At 33.7% G+C, this 26,297-nt stretch overlaps 1 protein-coding gene across 6 annotated transcripts in view; it reads left to right on the forward strand.

Moving 5' to 3' along the window:
• Rbp6 (RNA-binding protein 6) overlaps positions 1-26,297 on the forward strand; it is a 475,370-nt gene that overhangs the window by 223,857 nt on the left and 225,216 nt on the right. For all 6 annotated transcript variants that reach the window (XM_064215506.1, XM_026639024.2, XM_026639026.2 and 3 more), the window contains exon 4: positions 5,043-5,127. In XM_064215506.1, the coding sequence (XP_064071576.1) occupies positions 5,043-5,127 (85 nt within the window). The remainder of the gene's footprint in view (positions 1-5,042; positions 5,128-26,297) is intronic.

The raw sequence follows: 26,297 nt of genomic DNA on the forward strand, positions 1-26,297 counted from the left end.
ATAAGATATTGTATTTCAAAATGGTTACAGGAATCGTGAGCAGCTAGACGCGTTATTTTTCACTTGGCTTTATTTTTACGCGAGGCTACATCGACGGCCAGCATCGAACGGGATTCTAATCAATTTAATTTATCAGGGATCCCCGGAGGCGGCCATTCACTTCATTTAATGCGCGTATTTTGCGGCAGGGCTGATTGTTTTGAACCATTCAGCTGTACGGTCCATTTAGATTAATTATAGGATTACTTAATTTCGATGTGAATTATGTATTAACTTATCGCGTTACAGCGTTGAAATATTATAATTCCGTTTTTGTAATGATGAAGAATACATGAAAAATTGAGTTATGTGTCACGAGATTGTATTGTTGGATTTTACTATTTTATATAATATCAATTTCGACAAGTTTATTACAGATAAGCAACTGTGAGAGAAGTATCCATTTTTAATAAGTAGTCTAAGTAAAAGAGCGTCTTTCAGAGAGCGCTACGTTTATGACAGAATATTTTTAAGCATAACATTTTTATTAGAAGTCCACTTATATAAACGCTAAATAATAAAGTTTTTATACTCCTTTACTATTCAGTTTATATTATTAAATTTAAATAAGAAATAACAAGGAAATCAGAAAAGGAGCAATGATTATTATCTGACAATCAACGCATCGGTCACCCGTTGTAGGCTTCGTGCAGGCACAGAGAGCTGTGTATTGTATTTATCAGATAATTTAACGCCAAATGTTTGAATCGTGACTTAGATCTTTATAGTAAGAAGTCGCTTATATTACAGTGCTTGTGTCTATAAACGTAGCTGACCGGTTACGGTCGTTGCTGTTAACTCGTATTCTTTGCTAAGCAAATATAAAGAATAGAAAACTTTTACGTGGACTAAAGATTATATGATATAATAAAAAATTTAGTTGTTAATTAATCAAGTAATCAAACGATAAATAAGAATGAGGTTTTATTTCGAATTTACGTGTACTTATATATTCTATATGTTACCGTTTATTGACAAAACATAATATATTAATAAATAAACTCGAAATGGTCTATAAAATATTTTTGTTTAATATAGTTCCTCTGAATTATATTTAACGGAAACAATCCAGCAGTGACAACACTATTACTCGTCGGGTGTGTTAGAAGGAGATGTCATTTATTTAAAGCGATGTGAGCTAAATGGTAGTATACTTATACAGATACAAACAAATACTGTGCGTATATAAACCATCCTAAATCTGATAAAATACGGATCGCAAAAGTATCAACAATAATATAAAGGGTAAAGTTTAAATGGAAACGAATATGAATTCAATACGTAACAATAGAAATACTTCGACGTAAACAAAAGCACAGATAAAAAAAAAAAAAATACGATAACTGTCAAAGTGAACGTAACAGTAATAAGAAATATTAATTATCATCATCAAGATTAAATAAGAAAGATGGCAATCGAAGAACGGAATGAGGGTAGCATTACGACAGCGGCAGCATTTGTCTCGGCAACTAATAAAGGAGACAATATTGCACTCGATACGTATAAATGTGCGAGCAACATTTGGGGCGTGATATTAATTCCGCCAGTAATTGCTATCGGTTTCCACCCGAGGCTGCAGCCATGAGCCATGAATACGGGAGTTACCGCTATTTGTTTCTGACGTTGCGGTTTAGGGTACCTCGACCCCGTCCTATATTTATTTTCTTCGAGTTTTGTCCAAACAGAATAACCCTATGGATTATCAGGACGATTTTAATAGTTCCCGTCGGATTATAGAAAACCGTTGTACGTAATTAGGTTATTGTACCGTACAATCGTTACAATCATATGCCCTTAATCATTAAAGATTGTTTTAGATTATTTTGATATAGATAAAATATATGTAGATGTAGCATTCTTTGAAATATAATACTACTAAGAAAACATTTTATTAAAGGCGACAAATTGAAGGGAAAAAGGACTTGCGTGGCGAACGTGCGTTCATGTTAAATTAGCATGTTTAAAATTTTATTTGTAAAATTATGTCGAAGTTTTTCAAACCGAATATTTGTGCATTGAACAATATCTTATACATAAATCTCATTCTATAAGTTGTATTTGCATGAACAGACCTGTCTCCAATAATAAGCATTATTTAAAAAAAGTTAAATCGTTGTATAAATGTCATTTTTTTATTGTAACTAATAAAACGGTGCACCCGTAATGCTATATTTCTCGAGTACGAAATTTAGTTTAATTAGAAACTTCTATGTACTAAATGCAACTTATCATATTTAATAAGTTTAATATGTTATAATAAGTATGCACGGTACTAAACACTGTAGAAATTCTAACATATACTAAATTCAAATTTAATTAAAAAGAACATTCTAGAATAAAATTGTAGTTAAATATAATAACGTATTCGCACTATAAAATAAAATCAGTGACGATTTGTCTTTGTAGAAAGAAATCATCTCCTGTTCTTCTCTGTTATAGAACTCTTGAACTTTCGAAACAAAATTACGTCAAGTTATTCAACTCCATATAAAGTAGCCGTTGTAAGCGGAATACTTCCACGTACAAATTTTAACACATGAAATTTGCTGGTATAGAGCCAAGAGGTAGGCATAATGTCCGCATTTTTAGATCACCAACGTGAACTGCAGTTTGAATAATTTTTTTACCAATTAGGACACGTCCCAAGTGCATTAAACGTTTCAATACATTTACGTAAAAGTTCTGAATTCATAATTGCAATAAAAAATCTATGCATTTATTGAACTTACTTATTAATTATTCAAAGAACGAATAAATATTATTTTCTAAAATGAAATATATTGAGTACCTTCTCTGGTCAAATAACTTTCATATATACAAGCTATTTGCGATGTTCGGATAGAAAACTTAGTTGTTTCTTCCAGGAAGAAAATAAGGCATCGTCTCCTTAAAGATAAGTAGGACGTAACTCCATTCAGCAAAAGGCCTCTCAACTCCACGGTTGTGTAGTGCTACCAAGTTGAAGAGACCTGCCACGTTTCTTGTATCGGCAAAAGATTGGAAGAAATAGGGGTTAGTAAGAGGATGCGATGGGTCGATTATTAGTGGTCGTGTTATACACAGTCAGCTCGATGTGTGAACGGAGGTCCTCGTTATTTTCAATTTCCATATACGAGCGCCCTTACTATAGTACGTTCTCGTCTACGAGTTTGAGGGTGTATTAAGCCATGAATCTTATAAAGACTCGAATAGATTTAATATGCTTAGGAAAATGGATTTTTTATTTATTTTTCAAGCTTCGTTTATATTTTACTTAAGAATAAAAAACGATAAAACGAAAACTAACGATTTTGTTTTTATAATAACGGCATAATAATATACATTGAGTATTGAATGTTATTTTCATAATTGTATATTTCAGAATTGAATAATACAAAACCGTAAAAAGCTACACCAATAATCCTATTACAAATTTCATTTTTATTTAATGTTGTATTAAATTTATAATGGAAGATGGTCTTATTATAACACATTTCTGGCAGTATCGTCGGCACGGCACTTACGGCGAGGTAGCGGGGCAGGGTACAACGAGAAAATTGTATTTCCATTTTTACAATTTCAATTTAGTATTAATTCGAGTCCGGAGCCCGGTCGGGCGCGCCGCCACATGTAAAATATGGATCGGCTAAGTGAAATTAAAATGCTCTATAAATTGTGATTTTTGCAAGTCCTAAAGTGGAGAAGGCTTTTTATTATTTATCGCCCAAGCGCTCGTGGCCGACGTCGACTTACTGAAAATCGCTGTTATTATTCAATTTACTTGTTTAAAGTTTTACTTTGACGCCAGTTTTCATTTTTTAAGCCTATAAAGAACTTCCAAGTCTTTTATATGAAAAAAAAAAACTGTTGGGGAAGGATGAGCACTTTGTATATCAGTGGCATTTTTTGAATTCTTCTATTACTGACTACGTTAACAACTCACTCAAAATGATTAAAATGTTAACGTAATATACTTTTAATCTTTTCATTAGCCTTAATATAGGCTAATTCAGCGTTGTAACAGCATTCAAGTTAATATAAAAGGGGAAGTTAGGGGAATTGACTTTCTTTCCGGTATTTCTTGTTAGAATCTACATTCCGATATGCTTCATGGTTTTGATATATTCAACTTGTTTCAATCCATAATAAACCCCTTAATAACGATTCACACTCATAAATGTCTTGTTAAAGCTCATTCATATGTCATATAAGAATCAATGCTCATGCGCAACAATTCATGCGTGAAATCCTCTTCTTTTATCTGTCCTACTTCGTGATTACACGATTGGTTTGACACGATAGGTATCCTCAAGGAAGATTAGTTAATTGCGCATAAAATACTAAAGTACAAAAATGCATGTGTCAACACAAGCACACTATTCGTACCCTCTCCTAAAAGTATGCATATAGATCGCTTGATTAGTCTTTTTCAAGTTCCAATCAAGTAATTCTTCATATCACGCAATATTTTTTACTGGCCCAAGCTAGGAATCTAATCCAAGACAAGAATCTGCAGCCTTAGACAGTAGACAAATAAGGTTTTGATTAGCTCCAAATTTTTTGGAAACAAATTCAAATAGCATAAAATAACAAAGTTTCAACTAATCAATATAAATTCAAATTAAATCATTATACATTCATTTTAAGTTCTTGTAAAGTTCAATGTTACTCAATTCATTCGGATAAAAAAAATAATGTGATCGCTTCTATTGTATATTTTTTAATACTAACTTGAGTATTTAACTTTTTTTATTAATTACAGATATCTTTTTCATTTCTTTATATATAAATGTATGTATATAATATATACTATTGAAATTAAAAGAAAGTCATCACTATATTAAATTAAAAGAGAATGCTTTGCATTTAGACTAAAGAATATGTATTTGTTTAATATTTTAATTGCCATATTTAAAAAATAAACAATGGTCACATATTTTATTTTTGTGTCTTTATATATGAAGCTTATGGTATAAAATGTATATAATTCTATAACTTGAAATTGAAAATTCTTCTTGTTTCAGGGGCTTTGGTTTTATCACATTCGGCGACCCCGCTAGCGTAGACAAAGTTTTAGCGCAAGCAACACACGAATTAGATGGTAAAAAGGTAAGAACTTTTCATATCTTGTTTCGCTTAACACAAAATCTTTTGCTAACTTAAAATAAGTTTTAAGATAATATTACATAGATATATTTGAGAGGCAAAATTTTAAGTGGAAATCTTGTTACATTGTTCAAACGCATCTAATATAAGCCAATGAGATTAGTCACAAAAATATTCCGTACTTGGTTTTTTAAAATTATGTTACAAATTGTTAATTCGATATTTTTTTTTTTTATGTTAGCGGTGGCGAACGAGCAGGAGGCTCATCTGATGGAAAGTGACTACCACCGCCCATGGACATTCCTATTTTTTTATATTATTTTATTAGAACTTAGTAAGCACATATAATTTGTCAATTTGGCACGCGAATATATCTTTAGAAACGTATTAACAATTAAAAACAATATGCATTATGTCGACAAAGAAAAATATAAAATTAAAACTCAAGGGTCCACTACATTACCTTGGTGAGCTAGTCCGACTCGCACTTAGTTATGATAAAAATTTTAACAAGTAATGAATTTTTATTAAAAATATTTTTAACGTCATTTATTTCATAAATACAAACACTATGAATTATTATTCAATTATGTACAGAAGCAGCAATGCTTGTGTATTTATGTTTTGGTGTTGTATTGCCGGTATTAATAGAGAGTAAGCCAATGTTACATGCGATAAAATTTTAAACCATGGGGCATGGGTTGTATAAGAAGTGCTGTATATTTATTACAGTCTGTGGAGGTGACATTTTGGAATCAGAAGTCTCATTTACATTCCTTAAATATACATATTAAAATTAAAAGTTTTTGTCTTGTTTTTTGTTCTGTCCAACCACCACTGAGGTTTGGTGGATAAATTTCAGATTTCATTTAGGTTTCCTCGAAGCGAAATAAATAGAAATAAAAAATAAATAAAAAACGTAAGATTTCATAAAAATTAAACATATCAAAAGCATGACGTGATTTTCTAAGCGTTATTACTGCAGAGAATAAGTTCTGATTTCTTGAGAGTTTATTGTCACATTCAGAGTGACATAAATTCTATGTCCTCGGGCAAATGGCCTCTGCAGCCATCATAAACCGTTAAATCACGATTGCCTTACGTTTTTCGAAACGTGAAATTTATTTCAGTTTTTTTTTTACACGCTATTATTTCCTACTTTATATTTGCAATAGAATTCATTGAAATTCGCTTTGGTTTGTAAGAAATAATTAAATCAATTTAATATAATTAAATAAATAATTGTAATAACTCATTAAATATCGTGTAGGTACATCCCAGAAGACTTATTCAACGGGGTAGATATCTTGCTCCAACAGTTATTTTACTGTCAAACAGTAATGATTTATATTAAAGTAAATATATGTATCCTTTATACATAGGCGAAAGTGAAAAAAGTAAATTTTACACGAGAACCGTTTGATCTTTTAAAAGTAGTGACCACTTATGATCTGTGTCAATTTGTCAATCCGCCTTCATATAGGACATAATATAATAACAATATGATCATCAAAAAAAAACGTTTCCACGTTGCGCTTTAGCTGAAAAAGTAACACAATCGTGATGATAGTAAAAAATAATACACATGTTTCTAACACCCTGGACTGTAAAACTCATGTAAAAGTACAGCTTCAACTAATGATTTTAAAGCGCCATGCGGCCGTGAAGATTAATCGTGTGCTCTACACTGAGAATATTTAACAGAAGAAGCTGCTATCTAACGTGAAAAAGAAAATGTCATATGAGTGTAAAAATACCCCACGATGTCATTTAAGGGTTATTCATGTAGACTGTAAAGACACAGATTAAAAGTAATATTATGAAGCAGTTACGATCGTACGTACGTACACTCTTGTTATACCGCGTGATTTTTTAGAACTTTTTTTAAATTCATGAAATTAAGCTTCGATCGCTTAACTGAAATCGAGTACAAATTATACAGTCCTTTTCTTTATTGATTAAAGCGCTTGAAATTGACAGTACAAACGAATGGGGCACATACGCTTGTGATTCAACATGTCGTGCCCTAGCGAGTGATACGTCTTAAAATGATGAACTATGAGTATCTCACAGTTAGCCGTAGCCTTTTATGCGTCTTTGATTGTCAGATTTTTTACTAGAGAGCATTTTAGTCTGTTTTTAAAATTTAACATAAAACTCAGAATGAACTTATACATAAATACAACTTAAATAAGCCTCTGCTATGAAAGTAGTAAATATACGAATGTGCCACTTCCGAGTCTTTACTTAGGACCCGTCGTGGCTTTGGATATAATATGTATAAAATAATTATTATTTCTTATCCCACTAATGTCAGTCTATAAATATTGGGTCTTAATGAATTGTTCAATTATTATTACTAGGAATGACGTCATAAAATAAATTTACGAAAAATCATTATTATTTTATCGTTTGTTCATTGTTTCAAAAGTATTACGTAAACGACGAATAGGTCAACTGTTGCGGATATTTTACTATCGAGTGAAACTATTATTTCGATAAGCCGAATACTTCGTCCAATTCTGCAGCGAAAATACAAGGCAGACTGTTATTTATCCAATGTCTAGTCATTTATGTAGATAATAATCATCTTTATCTCGGTATTCGAGACACATTACGAGCTCCCGTCGTATTCCTTTTATAGATGGAGAAAAAAGTCGATTTCTATAGCTCGCCACGAAATAATCTAGACAAATTACAGCGCTGTCGTTGTTTACTTTGATTAAATTGTAGTCGACTGGTGGAAGATTAGCTGAAGCCTCGCAAATCGAGCGAGAAGAGCATTTTCTCAATTTACATAAAACGAACGCGGGTAATAGCGACAGTGCTTATATTAATTGTGGTTTAAATAATTTAAAAAAAACGCTGTCAGCAGAAGCATTTATTATGAGCAATAATATGTAATGATATCTATTAACATAGACTATGTATAGAATAATATGTAATAATATATATTAATATTGACTGCTTTCCGTGACCTCCTACAGTCGTGGTGATGTTGGCTATAATAGAAATAATAGAATAAAAAGTATACTAGTTTGTTTATAAAAGAGTTTGTGTTACACTGCTTTGCCTCAATAAGCTCATAAAGCCATTGATCTGTCTCCAGAGAAATGTATAGATATAAATCTATAGAAACTGAGACAATTTATTAAACATTATTTTTTTAATGAAGGTTTTATTCTAGAAACAATTGTTAACAACGGGTAAGACACTGTTTTAAAAGTATAAGTAAAGTCTCTGTGATTATTTCTTTTATTATAATTATTAGAATTTTTATCTTATTTAAAAAGTTGCAAATAGAACTGTATCATAAGTGCACATTTTTTTTTAATTTAATAACTAACCGGATTTCACTCGGCTATTGTTGAAGATTTTGAGCATAATATAATTTTACTTCGAACATTCCAAATACCAAATCTTAAATTTTACACACTTATTTAAGGTTAATGTGGATGTCAAATTTGTGAAAATAGCATAAAGGTATGTTTAATTTGCAAAAGATACTAAGGAATATTTCCTCTGGATAATATCACGGGACATTCTCTATCAGTCATTTGCTCATAAGTCTAGTTGAATCCGTTTGATGACATTTTTAAATTAATAGAATTAAGCTTCGATCGTTTAACTGTAATCAATCAAAAATATGTAGTCCATTTATTTACTAATTAAACTGCTGGCAGTTATCCGATTTTTATTTGGACTATTGACGCTGCAAGCGCGAATTTCATATTATTGTATTATATTAATACTAGTGGGTATCCAGTGAAACTTCGCGTTTATTGAAAATATTTTTTTGGGAATTTCGAAACTTATGGCAGGTTTTGTTTTGATTTCATTTCATTGTAAACTGCAAGTCACCCATCTACATTTGGCGCCAAAATAGTGAAATCTCTTTTAAATGATTTTTTTAATGTCAAATAGTATTCATCAGTTCAGTTAGAATGTTTACGTTTCCATTTTTATTCTTATACAGCCGTAGTACCGCTCTCTAAAATTAATTATTTGTTAAATCGTAACAATTTAGTAAAATGCAATCAAGAATCTTATTTCATTTTCTGCACATCTACGACTGGAGCTCTTCAAAATGAGACTATATACCGTATCGTTTTTTTATGTGCAGCTATCATCCCATAATCACTGGGACAAAAATCGGCTCACGCTATTAAATATTACATTACATTAGCAGCCTGTAAATTTCCCACTGCTGGGCTAAGGCCTCCTCTCCCTTTGAGGAGAAGGTTTGGAGCATATTTCACCACGCTGCTACAATGCGGGTTGGTGGAATACACATGTGGTAGAATTTCGTTGAAATTAGACACATGCAGGTTTCCTCACGATGTTTTCCTTCACCGCAGAGTACGAGATGAATTATAAACACAAATTAAGCACATGAAAATTCAGTGATGCCTGCCTGGGTTTGAACCCGAAATCATCGGTTAAAATGCACGCGATCTAACCACTGGGCCATCTCGGCTCTCAATATATTACATTGTTAAATAAAAACAAAAGAATGCATATAACTCTAAAATATAAAGTTGTAATCAGACACATCAAATATGTTTTCACATATCTCTTGGGATAATTCATCTTTCAATTTAATCTTTAAATATGAGTAAACTCTTCTATATTTTATTAAGAATTTCTCAAACTTCGGTTCTTCTATCAACTTTGTTCGCCACACATCGACTAGAAATCGCTTCAAGCGAGTACATCTAAGTTATCGTATAATAAACTTTTATTTACCTAAATTAACGAACGATTGCTTGCGTATGTCAGATTGCATTTGAAATTTCCACAATATGATTTTGTTATATTTATCATTTATTAATTAATTAGATATATTTTTTAATATATTATAATAAAATAATAAGGTAATAAGTTTAATTAGTATATATTATACGGTTAGTTCGGTTAAGTTAACTTTTTAGTAAATCGAATTTCATAAAAAATATTTTATAATTGGCTGTCTTTATAACTATAACAGAATATTTTTAAATTAATTTCTGTAAACTTTAGCTCTGCTACAAACTCTACCCTACCCTATTTTATATCGTTGGAAAAACGCATTCACGTGTTTTCCCTAGATGAAGTGGCATATGTGAGGGCGCCGGAATACCCACTAAAAATGCAGCGGTACCCACTTTTCGGGAGTCACCATGGGATTCGTAATCGTACTTATATATTTACGTTTGAATTTTGTTAAAAAGTAAAAAGAAAACAATGAATACATTTTGAAAACAGATTAAAGTAGTAAAAATAATTCAAAATTCTTTAAATTGACTCGATGGCTTTGTGCCCGTCTATGTAGATATCGAATATCATATTTTCTCCAAACTACTATTGTGTTTCGTTTTGAAGGGTGACTGAGCCGGACATAAGGGACGTAACATCTTAGTTCCCAAGGTTGGTCGTTTGGTTGGGATAGTTAATATTTTTACAGTGCTAATGTCTATGGGCGCTGACGACCACTTACGATCACGTGGCTCATTTGTCAGTCCGCAAAAAAACTTAAAATAAAAAATAATAATAATAACAGCTCGACTAATTTTGTATTCCATCATGAAAAAATCTAACGTGACAATAAAACTTGCCTTACATTATAATTTATTTATTACTGACTGACAAAATATTTAAAAAAGAGATCTACTTTAGTTATTTACGAGTACTTTTAATTTAAATTTTATATTTATTTATTCTAGAATAATTTCAACATATTATTGTGAAATATTCGATAAAACGATTTGTGTCAAAAGTGCCGCCGTATCCTTTTTATCCTAGAGAAATGACGTAATAGATATTAGATAGGATGATAAAAGGGCATTGACGTATCCTGAATGTGACACAAATACCTCCCATCTCGGTTAAATGGCATTTACGATCCAACATTAATAAATCATGTCGACTTTTAAAATATGTAGCGACGGAATTTTGCGAAAAATTAAAATTTTCCTTTACGCTGAAAACTTTCGATATTTTACGTGGTTTCATATTGGCACTGTTTAAAAATGTGATGTACTTTATACTTTACGGTCCGGCTGTTGCGAGATTCAGATGTATGCGATATAAATAATGAACACGTAATTAATTTAAAATTTCGTTGATCATAAATAGTAAATTACTTGCGTAAAGTTTTTAAAATTTTTCACAATTGATGCTTAATTGATTCTGAACGATATTGCTTACTGTTTTTGTATATGGATTTATCTCGACCGTAATTTGGCCTTGATGCCCAAACTCAGACAGTAGTGTGCATTCAATACAATAGCGCACAAGTAGGACCTCGGGATTTGCAACTTTATAAGCTAACGACAAGACCAACTGCACGATATTATACAAAACAATATACCGACGGCCTACACTTAAATAATCTACATTAATAAATGAGAGGACGTTTTTTGTCTCATTCGCTGAAAAAACGACTAAACCAATATACATAATACTTATACTAGAAGTTAGATACTAGAATATATTTTATACTGACAACTTAATTTAATCGATTATTATAAAATATGATTCATTTATTGTAATTTACTTTTTACGATTGATGCTATAGATATAGTCTAGTTAATACGAGACCATATTAAAGTCCAATTAATGCGACACAGCCCATCGATGATGTTAAAACGTCTACGATGTATAAATTATAAAAGCATTCCAAGGAACGATATACCGTAGACGTCTAAGATAAAAATGTGCTATACAGTGTCGTATGTTGCTGTTGCTCACTGATAGTATTTTGATCACCAATTGACAGACTTTATGTCAATTATATGTTGGGTTCATTTTTCATTTTCATTTCATGTTCATTTCCGACGGTACGTCACCGTCAAAAAATGTACATACTTAATAATACACTCTCCCATATAAGACAATACGTAAGCAGGCTTTTGCGTGTCTTTAAACTATAATTTATATTATTATAAATATAAATAAAAAAGGAGCCACTGTCATAAGTAATATTCATATAAGATATTAAAAATAATAATATGATATATTACTAACAACTGAAATTTATTATACAAATCTAATGTTTGTTTCTCACTAATGAGAGCCATACTCATAAATCTATTCATTCACACGCAGCGGCGGTCGAAAACTAATGAAGTTGTATAGAAATAATTTTGATAACAACTAACAATTAAAATCTATTGAATAAATTAATTACGTATGTCGACATGTCAAAATATATTGCGCATTGCAACTCGACTGTTATTTGTGCGGTAAAAGTTATATTTGCAAAAGCTAATTATGAATACCGTTTTACTATAGAAAAGAAAACTCAAGATTTAATAAGTCAGCAACAAACAGCGTCGTGAAAAAAGATTACCATTCGTTAGTTGTATGGACTATTATTTCGAGGCCAATTAAAAATACCTTTGGCCCGCTCTTCATAGGTCTTCGTGGCTCTCTTTTGTAAAGAAGCCACTCCGAGATGACTCTTAAATTTCATCTGGTAAGACCTAACGAGACAACATAAAAGTAACTGAAATGAATCGCATTCTTTTATAAAAACAAGATTTAATTTTTTAATTAAAATGTTTTTTTTTTTTTGTAAATACAGGTTTAGATTTGTTATAGAGTTTTATGTATGGTAACAAGAATTGCCGCCCTTAAACACAGGTTAATATTATTTTAATAGGATTTAAGAGTCACTCATAACGTTATTACGTTAATAAAATAGTTATTGAAATTTTCTGCACTTTCTATTTAAATAAAACTTCATAGTTTTTTTTTTATCAATAAACTGCCATACTATTATGAGTCGTTATTTCTGCATTGGCAAAAAAAAACAACGATATTTTTAATTTGTCAAATACCTATAGGCAGGAAGAACAATTTATTTGCATTGAAAATATAAAAAAAAAATGGCGACAGTCCAATGCTTATGAAAATTAAATATTTACACGTTCGTGTGTGATTAAAAAAAGCGACAGCGACTGTACATCGTAAGTACTCAGCCACGCGGCGAAACCCGCATTGGGCAGTCAAGTGTAAAAAGCGCTTAATTAAATTCCGATGCGTATTTCGCCGAATCACGTTCGACTTTAACGCATTTAATTTGCCATGATCATAAATTCATATTGCCACCTAACACGTTTCGCGTTCTCTGGCTGAATTCGAAAATATGAGCTAGGTAGGTAGTAGTCGCCGCCGTCCATGAAAATAAAATGCTTTTCAATGCAGCCATTGAAGTATGTTACCGTGCAGCTGCATAAATTTGCTGTAGTACGCTATTTGAATTATTGCATAACTTGTAAACACGTCTGAGACCAGGCGAGCTTGCTACGCAGATGCCTTAATTTTTTTCCTTATCGATACTTGTAAATTATTGAATATTTATAATATTATATTAAACAGATTGTTAATGTTAATAAACGGTAGTGAAATCAATGGATCCATATTTTATTCCAGTTTTAGAAATTGGTAAATGTTTGAACCCTGAGATTTCTCGACTTTTATTTAAAACAATTTTGATTAACTACGAATCTGATTTTTTTTTATTTTTGTATAAGTTTCCTAACATTTTTTTTCTTTCAACACAGAGCATTGTATGAATTGCAAACACAAGCTAAGCACTTAAAAACCTAAAGACCCTTGTCTTGATAAAACCGTGGATTTTAAGCTATATATCTAACCCTTTGTCTCCCATAACATTTCAATTTTATTTTATTTTTAGTACAAAACGCGTAAAGAATAGGAGTTATACTCGAAACAAATTTTCAAGAGGGCGCACGAAAAGAAAATTATCTCCAGTTGGGGCTTAAGTTGCCAAATAAACATTATTTGCATGTATGCTGCGACTCGAATTACATGTACCGTCAGTGGCTCCAATTTAATCAGATGCTTACTAAGTTACATTTCGTTGTTAGTGGTTAAGTCTAGAGGTTATTATGAAAATACTAAGTGATTTTTATCGTCCGACAATTACGTTCCGGCAACATAGCAAACAACACACATTTGTGGTACCACTACATAATGTAGACTCGACGTGTTTTTGCACTGGATTACCCGTTTAAACAAACCGAGCGGCCGAAACACCAAATAAAGGGAAACACTAACCGACGCCCGCGTTATTCTTCCAAAATTAACTCATAACGCCAAGAGCTGTTGATTTTTTTTTTCGGGCGTAATCTGCTTTAACGGGCACGGGGCCAGTAGCTTTCGTAAATCGGCCGCACGCGACTACCGCGAAATGGGAATCTTTAAATGGTGTACATACATTTTTAATGTCGTTTTAATGCCACGCCTCAGCCGATTGTGGCAACAATTAACGTTATAACGAGTTCATTAATGATGGACGATTCAAAGCGGAGTTTAAAATGAGCTTTTTCAGAGTACTAAGATAACTTGATGTTTAAGTTATACAAGCATAAATCCGAAGAATACTTCAAAATTTGAAATGTAATACAATATTAAAAAAAAAAAAAACAAAAATATTTAACGAATAAAAGTAACAAAAGCTTGTAAGAAATTTAATAAAAGAATGAAATATATGTATATTAGAAGGCGTAGAAGAAAAACAAACGCTTTGCATACGGCCCCAAAATAATAAGTTGAAGTTGAGCGTATGTCCCGCGCCCACCTGAAGAGATTGGGGACAGGAATGCTTAATATAGAGTCCTTTACTACCAAGGAGTCTCCCCAATAACATCGCCGAGTTCGCAAACGTAGACAAATTTCGTTTGTGGCTGCTTTTACATCTAATATGAAGTGCATTTATTTAAAAATATCGTCCTAAATCCTGACGGTATAAACAATTCATTTCAATGAATGGTTCATCTTATAACGTATCGTATTGCGTTTTTTTACTTTCAAAGCGTCAAGTATTTTCCTTCAATGTTTGCATTTGGTTGACAGGCGTATTCATTCTATGCACGAAAAGTTTCCCGCAGTCGTGTCAGTTCGGAGCGAAGTTCCCGAGCTCGGACATCAGAAACCGGCGTGGATACAGTTGCACAATGGAATAAAGTAGCATCGGAAGCTCGTTGGAGTTAATAAATAATACAGAAACGGAGTGACATGCGCAGAGTGCACGAAGCGCCCTAAGTCTGTTTTGACTGCAAATATCTGCGCCGGATGTTTGACCGTACTCCTAGGCATAGATCACGAATATTTGCTGGATGGGATACGCGTATACTTCTTTTACAAACTGTCACTGATTTGATTATAAAAGAGACTTCTACTGTGAAATTTATAAAAAAAATGGTGGCTTCACATATGAAACATCATAATTGATTGTTATTGAAATGTATAATAAAAAAAAGCGTGCCGTTAATAAAAAAATATTTATTTACTTGCTATTATAATAATATACTAAATATATACTATACGCAACACACACACTCACGCAAACAAACACACACATACACACACACACACACAGAGAGAGAGAGTAGAGAACAACGGTAGAGAGGAAGTGTGACGGCATAAGTAACGCATACCGTTTGACGTCACGGCATACGAGCCGGTCTTAATCCCAAAGGTCAACCCCCTCACGTATCAATAAATGTTTGAAATTACAAAGTTGATCTGATTTTTAAGTATATTTGTTTGGTCTATTAAATACCGAAAAGTAAAATGCTAAATCCACTGCGATGCGTGGATAGAATACATCGATTTGCTGTTTATGCAAATGTTACTGTACTATATATTTCGTTTAAAGAACAAATGGCGGAAGTTTGCATGACATACCGCTGTTCAAATTATGGTATTCACAACATTTTAAATGTATGAATTAATGTATGAAGTTGATCTAAATTTATATATAATTTACTAGGTGCAATATACATCAAGATAAAAGATTCAACTTTAATTTACGTTTATACATATTACTTTATTATAATATATATATAATACTATATTGTTAATATTTCGAAAAAGAATTAAAAAAAAACAGAAGCTGAATGCTACTTATTTTTTGTGTCCGGTCTTTTATTAGCGTTGGGTCATTTCTGTTATTATGATGACTAAAATTACAATGATAAGGTTTGTTTATGAGAGAATAAGAATTGTAACAGTGTTTAACTGATCACTAGCTGTCTCGTCGGTCTGTCTTTTTGGTTGGTCCTGGTCTACTTTCAGTGTTGTCGGGTTAGTATCTCATCAGGCTATGAGTCGTAATAAATACACACTTCTTACGCAGACACTTGTACATATTAAAATCACATACACAATTGAATTTATTTGCCGCCGTTTCTGAAATTATAACGGTCAATTTACGATTGATCAAATTTGTTTCTGTTAAGATATAATCTGACACAGAACCTCGCAGACTTGCACAGATAAGATAAAGCCATTGCGCCATTCACCTAGCACACTGCGTGCTACGTCAAGTTACAAATGATGATGAAGACAAAGATATAATCCTGTTATAAGAATTAAAAAAAAATATATCATCTCATGTACACTATGTTAAAGGGAATCAAGTAATTCAAAATGTTACATTAAGTATTCACAGAAATGACAAAACCACCTCAAGAATCTTTGTGTGTTATGTGATGGTGACAGGAGTATAATTATGATCATTGATAGAATATGTTCTTTAAACGACTATTTTATTCTTTGCAAGACATCGAATCGGTTTATTTCAAGTTACGCTACACAGTTATAAATATGTCTTTACAAGAATGTTTTATAAGATAAAAAAATCAATTTGCCTAAAAAAATTAAAAAAAATGTTTAAAAACATAATACACTTAATATAAATGAAATTATGAACGTCTTTATTTCGAATGCGTTTCAAGATGATCGTTCCTTTTATATTAGATATTAACAGAAAAGTCTCATCTAGAATTCAAGTGATTTCGTATTACGAATGTTTTAGCCAAACGCTCGGACGACGGAGGGCTAACAGTGCATAATCTTCGTCTCATGAGACCGCTGGCCATAACGTGCCTCTCCTGCTTTTAGATTTTGCGCTGTCACTATTATCAGATAAGCCTCAACTCTGCAACGAGATTTATCCTAACTATAGTCTCTTTCCCACAATCGGTACTTCCAGAATTTGAATCTATTTTTTAAATATTAAAATATTAAGTTTCGAATATTCAATTTTATTTTTGATTATAATGCTTCTAATCTAAATTACATCTTGGCTTAGTTGAAAATGCATCTCAGTAATTTTCATGGCTAAATATCATGTGCATTTTATAAATTAATAAACAACATACATTGTTGTATTGTTACATTATAGATATTTGGTAAAATTAGTAGTAGTTTGGTAAATCAGATTATCGATTTTTTTTCCTACCATAATAGTTACACTTTAATACACAGGCGATAGGAAACAAATAGTACGTAACCATTGCCTCATGAGACTGCTAACCACAATATACCAACAGCGTTTGTGCAATCAGAATCACTATAGTTAACTTTGAAATTTGATTTATCCACAAATTGAGTGTACTGCTTTTCTGAACATTAAATTTGAACATTAATATTTTTATGAATATTATAACACGAAATATAATTTAAATGGAATTCACATTAATAAATAAAATATTCTAGTTAAGGACGTCAATCTTTTTCAAATGTCGTGGGTTCTAATACATCATGTAATTTTGGTTTATAATTCATCTTGTGCTCAGTGGCAAGTATGTGCAAGAGGCGAATAATTTTATGCGTCATATGATTCTATCAAACCTCCTTGATGTACGTTAAAATAATTTTAATATTTTATCCTTAAGATGAAAAATAAGCTTTTGCCTAACTGTGGGATATTCAAGGATTGCTTCATTTAATTGGTGGCTTATTACAAGCAGGTCTGGGTGGGTACCATCCATTCATAACGCCAAACAGCAATAATTAGTTTTGTTGTGTTTGGGTTTGAGTGGCGAGTGACCCAGTGTAACTACAGGCATGACGGATATAAAGTCTTACTTCACTAGGTTCGTGGCACATTGGCGATGAAAGAAATGGTTAATATTTCCTATAGCGCCAATGTCTATGGGCGGTGGTAACCACTTACCATCAGGAGGTCCATTAGCCCGTCCGCTTACTTATATCATTAAAAAAGTATAGGTTGTAATTATAGTATGTGTTAGGGCGATTTTCTGGACGAAATTTCGGCAACACAATTTAGGGGAAAGTAATACCTTACAAAGTGAAGGAAACATCTTTCGGCTGCACTTAGTGGAGAGCAGTAGGCCTGAGCAGGGGCAGTGTGTCGGTTCCCACGCGGTCGTTTGTCCCGCATTACACCGACAAGAATCTCATTTTTTCACACAGAATTAAACGAACGATAAAATTCTTGCGACGTCGCATGAAAATGTGCGTTACCTGCCTTGCATATTTATGCGTGCCCGAGTAATGACGTTTGTCGAGCCTCCCTAGCGAGGTTTCATTATGGCATGTCTCCGCGGGCGTAAAAGCAAACCCTACTTTATAAACAATCCATGTCAAGTGTTTTCCGATCGTGTCGCAGTTTGTTTGCATATTTCTTTATTGAATGTCAAAAAGCTGTAGCAATTAAAATAAGAGTATTCTCTCGTACATTATTATTTTTTGTCTCCGTTTGACGGTTATCTCTCGAGCACAACACTTGAAGTATAATTGCTTTTTAAGGAGCGTTTAAATTAAGGTTCCGTTGTTTCTAACGTTAAGAATATACCAGCTTATTCTAAGAATGTGGATACATAAGTCGTCACTAAACATTAACTCTGGCTTAACTATGCAATATCATATATCTCACCCGCTGAGGGTAAATATTGTTCTTAATTTAATTCTAGTTAGTGTGAGCGCACACGTGGGTGATGGCGGGAGCGAAGTAGAGTGGAGCGGAGCCGCAAGTCGCACGTTGCACATCAAATATTTCAGACGTAACGGCCCAAATATACTCGCAATAGCTCGCCCCTAATCTTGAGCCAACTCAAGTATTGCACCGTGCACCTGCAGCCAAATTCGTTCCAATTAGGAGAGTTAGAGACCGCGTCGCTGACTGAACAGCAAATGATGCGGTACCCACTTAACGCGGCCCGACACTTAGGTGTCGTCTGCACGTAAATAAATTCAGTTACAGTAGTAAGTGCATGTCATTAAACTTTCTTGTCGTTGTCTGAGCGCTGCGCACTAGCGTTTGTTAATTATCGGGATTTCAATAATACGTTTTCTAATTGAACTGGCATGAACGCAACGACACCCATTTAAAATATTTGAACAATTCCCAAGCCACGTGATTCGTGTTTTTTTTCTTATGTATTTTATATATTCCGTTTTATATTAATATTCCAATTATATACATGTATTGTCCGGTAGTAATTTGCGATATCGTTACGATATTATACGTTTGAAATAAGAATTTATTCAATCGGACACTTAGATGCTGTTATCGGTTACTCCATTGAGAATCCAAGCTATATAGAGCATACTGGGATCAAGTGGCGTCCATACACGGTATCTACAAGATCATTGAATCCATTTGTGCCGTGTTCAAATGCTTAGGTGCAACTGAATCGACACCGGGGCTCAGATAGTAATCCTACTCGCTGTTACAATGGGCATTATCGCACATATCTCGAACTAGTGACCGCTACTGTCTTCCCATATTATGAGAATAAATTATTAATTTTATCTCTTTATTAATTCCGACTTTGCCCGTGTTAGCTTTTATTCCGTTTTTTGTTGTAATGGGTATACTCTTTCATTAAGCGAAATGCCGGTATGAAACTTCTATGAAATACTTTCAAGTACAATATCATAATACATTATAATAGTAAGTTTTGATATTTGAAGGATCAGCTTCAAATCACAATTTTAAGGTTCCAGAGTATGTATAACTATTGCGGCATATGGAGCGTATTGCGCTCGCGTATCTCCGTTTTTCAAATATAATTTCCGTCTCGCTCGTTCTGCACAACTATTCTGTCCAATTATAACTATGAATAAGGCTTTGATAAATATCTCAATATGATAAAATAGTTTCAAAATATTAACTGTAAAAACAATTAGTGAAATGAACAATATTTACGTGCTGCGTCTCTTCCGTCACTTCCTTTGCCGGTAGATTTTTGACTTGCTCAATGAATGCTTCATAAATTATTTGATGCCGAAGTCGAATTTATATTGATAAATAGTAAAACGACAAAAAAGCTATATTTTTACTATAAGTGAAAATAATATAACTGTCCCTTTTTGCTCGTGTGCAGTTAATACAGCGTGGAGCTTCTGCCTTTGTCCTGGCAGGGCTGTCCTTGCCTGTATGCTCGCCGCTGCAGTAGCTACAGGTATCCTTTGTAGCTCTACATTGTTTCGTAGTATGACCGAAACCGAGGCACTTGGCGCATTGGATGAGGGGAGACTGGACCTCCACCGAGCATCTGCTGAAACCGATGTAAATCTTCCCGACTTGCGTTAACCGCCTCCACAGTATACGGGACAACTCGAGGACTGGATGGCATTCGTACGGGTTCCTAGCTCGCTTTTTATAGCGGAGTTTCATTTTTAGGTCTGCCTCGCCAACGCCGTGCAGAAGGTGTTTGTTCTGCGATTTTATATGTTCTTCTATTTCGTCGTTGGCAAAGCATGCCAGGATGCCTCGCACGCAAACGAGGGGGTTCTGATTTGCAGGCTCCCTGATGGGTGGAGGAAAATGATAAGAGAGAGTTATATCAGAAAATGGTTTACCGACCTCGAATATTTTTTTCTGAAAGAGGAATGATAGATATTATGAAAGATCCAGACAGAATATTAAATGCGGATGAAACAAAAACTGGAAAAGTATTGGCCCCAAAAGGCTACAAAAATGTTTATACTATAAAAAGAGGCAACGAAATAGAAACGCTTACTGTTTTATTAATGATAACTGCATCAGGCAATGTAAGTCCTCCACTTGTAGTGTTTCCATACATAAGACCGCCGAAAGCGGTCGTAGAAAATATGCCGGATCTCTATCCAACCAGGATTATCGGAATAACTGAATCAGGTTGGATGCGCTCTGATGTTTTTTACGAATAAATTGCAAATGATTTTAATAAATGGCTATTGGAGAACAATATCAAAAAACCAGTCATTCTATTCGTCGACGGACATAAATCACATATGTCGATGCCATTGAGCCAATTTTGTGAAGACAATGATATAATATTATACGCTTTGCCTCCCAATACTACGCATATTATGCAGCCAGCTGATGTTAGTGTTTTTCGCCCTTTAAAGCAAGAATGGAAGAAAACTCTCAAAAACTGGCAGGCCAAACCGGAAAACTTGAATAAGACCGTGTCGAAAACTATTTTTTGTAAAGTATTTCAAGAAACTCTGGATGCAGACATGACACAAAGTATTAAGAATGGTTTTAGAAAGTACGGACTATTCCCATTTGATGAAGAATCAGTAGATTTCACAAAATGTGTAAAAGACTTTCAAGAAAGAAGGAAGAAAAGGTCTTTATCATCTGATAGATTAACAGATAGAGACTTTACAAGTACATTAAAAGTAATTGTTACAATTAAGGATAATTTATTAAAGAGGGGGATTAACCCAGATACGGTTAGCAACGAAATATAGATAGCAAAATCTTCCCTATTCAAAAATCAACGATCAACATCACAAACACCACGCAAGTCTACTGAAGTTGTTAACTCTTCTACCTTTAAATCTCCGCAAAAAAACGATGAAAATGTTACAGCACAAAAGGCTAATGTTAATACCGCGGGGGATGGTGGCTTTTCTTTGCTTGATGACTGCTCCATTCTCGATGTCGGATCATACGTATCGCTTAATGACATTTCTTTTATGAATGTAAGTGTCATAAACTTTGAAGACTCCAATACAACACAAATTACTATAGAAGAGATTCCTAAAATAGATAAAGAAAATTACTTGGTACAAGAATCACTACCACTTAAAAATAACAAAGTAGCATCCGAATCAGAGGTTATTACAGTAGCAGAAGTGCACCTGGAAACATCATTACCAACGAATGTAATTAACCAAGAAAATATAAAGCCTGATGAAAAAACTTCAGTAAATCCTTCATGTACGCTCCAAAAGGGCATGTCACTTGATGATCCATTTAAAAAAACATTTAAGATTTCCATTAAATTCAACTGGAAACAAAACTATTAAGAGAAACAGTAATCAATTTCCTAGTGCCATATCTTCAAAAGCTTGAAGAGATTTTCACAATATATTGTTGTTATTTCATTATTAAAGAAGATTAAAAAAAAAAACTTTAAGTCGTATAATTTTTTTTAACTTAAAAACAGAGCCTATTATAGAGATCGTTTTTCAAGTTTTATTATAGTGGTCGTGAACTAACAAAATTCATGGCCGAGATCTGAATTTAGTGGCCGAAAACAGCCTAAATCGGAACTTTTAGATATTTATATTTTTAACAATTCTTATATGATACTGGTAAGTAAATGAGTTTCAAATACCAAAAGTAGATTATTTCTTGACTTCAAATAAAAATAAGCTACTGATCTGGGACTAATATACCTTTAAAAAATTTATTTCGCAGTCATACATCTGCTTAAATGGCCGAAAATAGGCGAAATCACCCTATATAATATTAATTTATAAATAACTATTATACATATATGTTATATATATAAATATATATATTTTTTTAATGTCAGCGTGGACTCATGTGTCGCTGTTGGTGTGTGATTTCCTTAGTAGAGCCCTGCCGATGTTGAGTACGCCAACTTTTGGTGCTATGGCTTATGCAATTGTATAGCTGTGCTCCTGGTGTTGTGGTCCAGTGTCTTCGTCCCGTCGTCCCAGTTTGTTTGATACTAAACTCGGGGTATCTTTGATGATGAAGGAGGCTGCTTTCCGAAATGGTGGTAGTTTTTTAATATCGACGATTCAAAAACGCTTCGTTGTGAAGTTTACTTGAATAAAATTGATTTGACTTGATTTGATGTTTGTGTGTAGTCTTCACCACTGATCCGATGGGGTAGAGTCTTCATCGGACGAGACCGTACGTGCCGATCTTGCGCGTGTATATAAAAAGGTAATGAGGCCACACGTGCCGAAACGTCGCGCGTGACTAAACGGGGTTTTACAGCCTTCCGGAGACTTGCGCGTGCGTCTGTCATGTTCCTTCCTCGTGGTGTTAAATACTTGGCCCCTTTACTGCTTTGTTTTTTATTTTATTTTTCGCCGGATGATGTCCAATCTCTTCAAAGAGGGTGTCGTCGGGTAGGTCTTTTTCCGGGTATTATTTTGATATTTTTCGCGCACTGGTCCTCGCTTTTCTTTGGAGATAATCCGAGGCGAAGTTTCTGGTCGTCCTGATCGGGATCGTCTTGGTCCTGGAGAGCTACCTCCACTTGTGCTAATGCAACACACTATTACCATTTACTTAAGCCTTATTTGGAAACTATCGGCTCGAAATTCGAATTTTTATGATTTTTTTTGTACGGAGCCGATGTTGTTTCTTTCGCTTCTACTGAGTGATTTTCTTTGAAAAAGGTTTAAGCCTAAACAGAATCAATAATTTTATAATGCTAATTATTTTTAATGCTTTAATTTTAAATATATTTAAAAAAATAAGCGAAACAAATAATGGCGTTTGTGTTGAGTAAAGTTATGCTATCTGGTGCGAGCGGAGAAATCACATTGACGTTATATGTATCCATACGTGATATATTGTTGATACAGACATACTCTGTCTAAAAAATGAATAAAAATATTCCGAAAAAAAGCATTGTGCTTTCTGTTGCGATATATGAATCATTGTATATCAAATGTCAATATATCACGGAGCGGTCAACAAAGATTTTTACATCCATCAGATTTGTAAAAATGGTTCGGATTTCCTGCATAAATCCTTTCACAATTTCAAGGAACAAACATCATTATCCTAACAATACCTTGAACGATGCATGAAACTATAGAAGACATGGTATTAGACTGTTTACTCAATATAAAGTTAACGTAATCGACTTTACGTCGGAGCCATCGCACGAGTACATAAACCGACATGCTCTTTTTCAACCAGCAGTGATATCCCACTAATGTGCTTTCTCCTGCAATCTTTTCTTGCGATGACACGCTAAAATTTAGGGGCCCTTTCGCGAAACTAGTTTATAATGCGTAGAAATTAAGGTACGTTTTACATTACTGTCCAAAACTCGACTTAGGATAATTTGAAACTTAAAAGCGACGATGTCAATCTTTATCGCAAGGGAAGTTGTAGGAAGGGGGAGGTCGACTAAGGAGGGTGCGCCACTGCGTCGATTGTAATCACGCAAATGGTCCCATATCAAAATGTCACATTCGTATGATATCGATGTTTCGCTGTCAATTTCGCGTGGCTGTGGTTTTTGACCAGGTTTTTATGTTACAATGAATGAAAATATGATACATTCTGCGACAAACTAAATGTCAATGAACTGCTTGTCGCTTTTCGCTATACGCCTTCATACTCTTTTACAAGTTGTAGCTAACAAATGAAGTGATTTTTTTAAATGTTTTGACCGAGCACAGTTCACTGGAATTAATTAATTTAATTTTTTATAATTTTAAGCACTTAAACATTTTTATTTGAAGAGAAATTAGACCGCTTTTTTTCATCAAACAATTTAAGCTGTTTAATATAAAAGTCGTTATCATCAACTTCTCAAAGTATCTTAAAATAAAAATGCTTGAAATCACGAACGGAGCAGTCTTTTGGTGGTTCGTTTTATTTTTCTATCGACACAGGCTGCCGGCTAGCCACTGACTGCGATCGCTTCCATTAAAATAACTCGTTAAAATTTATCATCGACCCGCTTAATCGCTTTAGCGCCACCATCTGGGGTTTTATGATTTTTCTGCTTGCTCTGTATACTTTCGTGGTCATTTTATAACGTTAACAAAATTGCTTGCGTGAGACGCTTTAAAGGTTACCAACGTTTTACTTCAATGTAAAGGAGCATAAAAGAATTATTTCGCCGGACCCGAGTACAGCAGCGTTCGTTATCTTCCTTCATGCCTAATTACAATATCGTTATAAAAATGAATATTCTCCTGGGTGAAAATCCAATTTAATCAAATTATACCGGATTTTCTGCAGCTGCGTTATTCCGTAGCGCACTCAAAAGATAATTAAATAATTAAGAATGTATGAATGACGCTGTAAAGCCGTTTCTCTGATATTGTAATAATGCAATCCTCTTGGGCAAAATCTTTTAAATTATTCTCTCACGCTTGGATCGTAATTACGCAGACGTGGATGCCTACGGCTCGTGCATCCATTGCGAATACGATTAAATGATTTGGAAAACTTGTTAGAAGACGATCTCGTTACCACTCGTTTGTCGTAGACCAAAACTATGCATGACAAATATACTTACGAGACTTAAAACCTTGGAGCAACTACTTGCTACAACTGTTCTTCCTACGGTCTTTGTTGGATCTAAATGTATTGATCGTTAAACATACATATGTCTTTCTACTGCGCTGGGCAGAGGCTTATACTCATTTGGAAGCAGTATTATCAGAATCTCCTTTCTATCTGGAATACGTTACCCTCTTTACCGTTTTCGTATTTTAGATTTTCAGATTTGCCAATTTACTTTTTTTACAATTTGATAATATTTTATCTTGAAATACGATTCACATTTGTTGTGTAACTTTTTTAAACGCGATTATTACAAAATATGAATAAAATATAAGAGTAAATAATAGAGAAACTAAAGAAATAGCTTACTCAATGAAAAACAATACATTACAACCGCATATTAAAGCTGCCAAAAAAACAACAAAGCTTAGAAACCGGTCGACAAAACGGCTAGTACGAGTGGAAATGAAACGTTTTACCTCTAAAAATGTCAAAGGTAGCTTCTTTGGGTTTATATTTTGCGTTTATAACGGTCAGCGGCGCGTCGAGATACGAGAAAAAAGACCAAAGCGACCGCTCGTTGCCGGAGAAAATCTGAGGGCTTAAACAGTGCCACGTATGAAATAGTGGCGCTCGGTTACATGAAAAAGACGAGAGGAGAAATCGAGTGACAGGACCACGGTGGAGGATTTTCAGTCCGATGCTTTTTTGCTGGCGGGATTTTAGGAATGGACAGTGCAGCCGCACAGGCGATGCGAATTTATCGCGCGCTCTTCCCGCCCGGACGTGCGGCCATGATTAGTTGGGGGCGGAAACGCCTGAGTGATTTTTTTCGTTCTCGAGTCATTAAGTTAAAATTAACTAGCCGGCTCCTTAGTGCTGTTGACGTGGTTGGTTTATTTTC

The sequence above is a fragment of the Vanessa tameamea genome, chromosome 8, assembly GCF_037043105.1.
Source record: "Vanessa tameamea isolate UH-Manoa-2023 chromosome 8, ilVanTame1 primary haplotype, whole genome shotgun sequence".
Lineage (NCBI taxonomy): Eukaryota > Metazoa > Arthropoda > Insecta > Lepidoptera > Nymphalidae > Vanessa > Vanessa tameamea.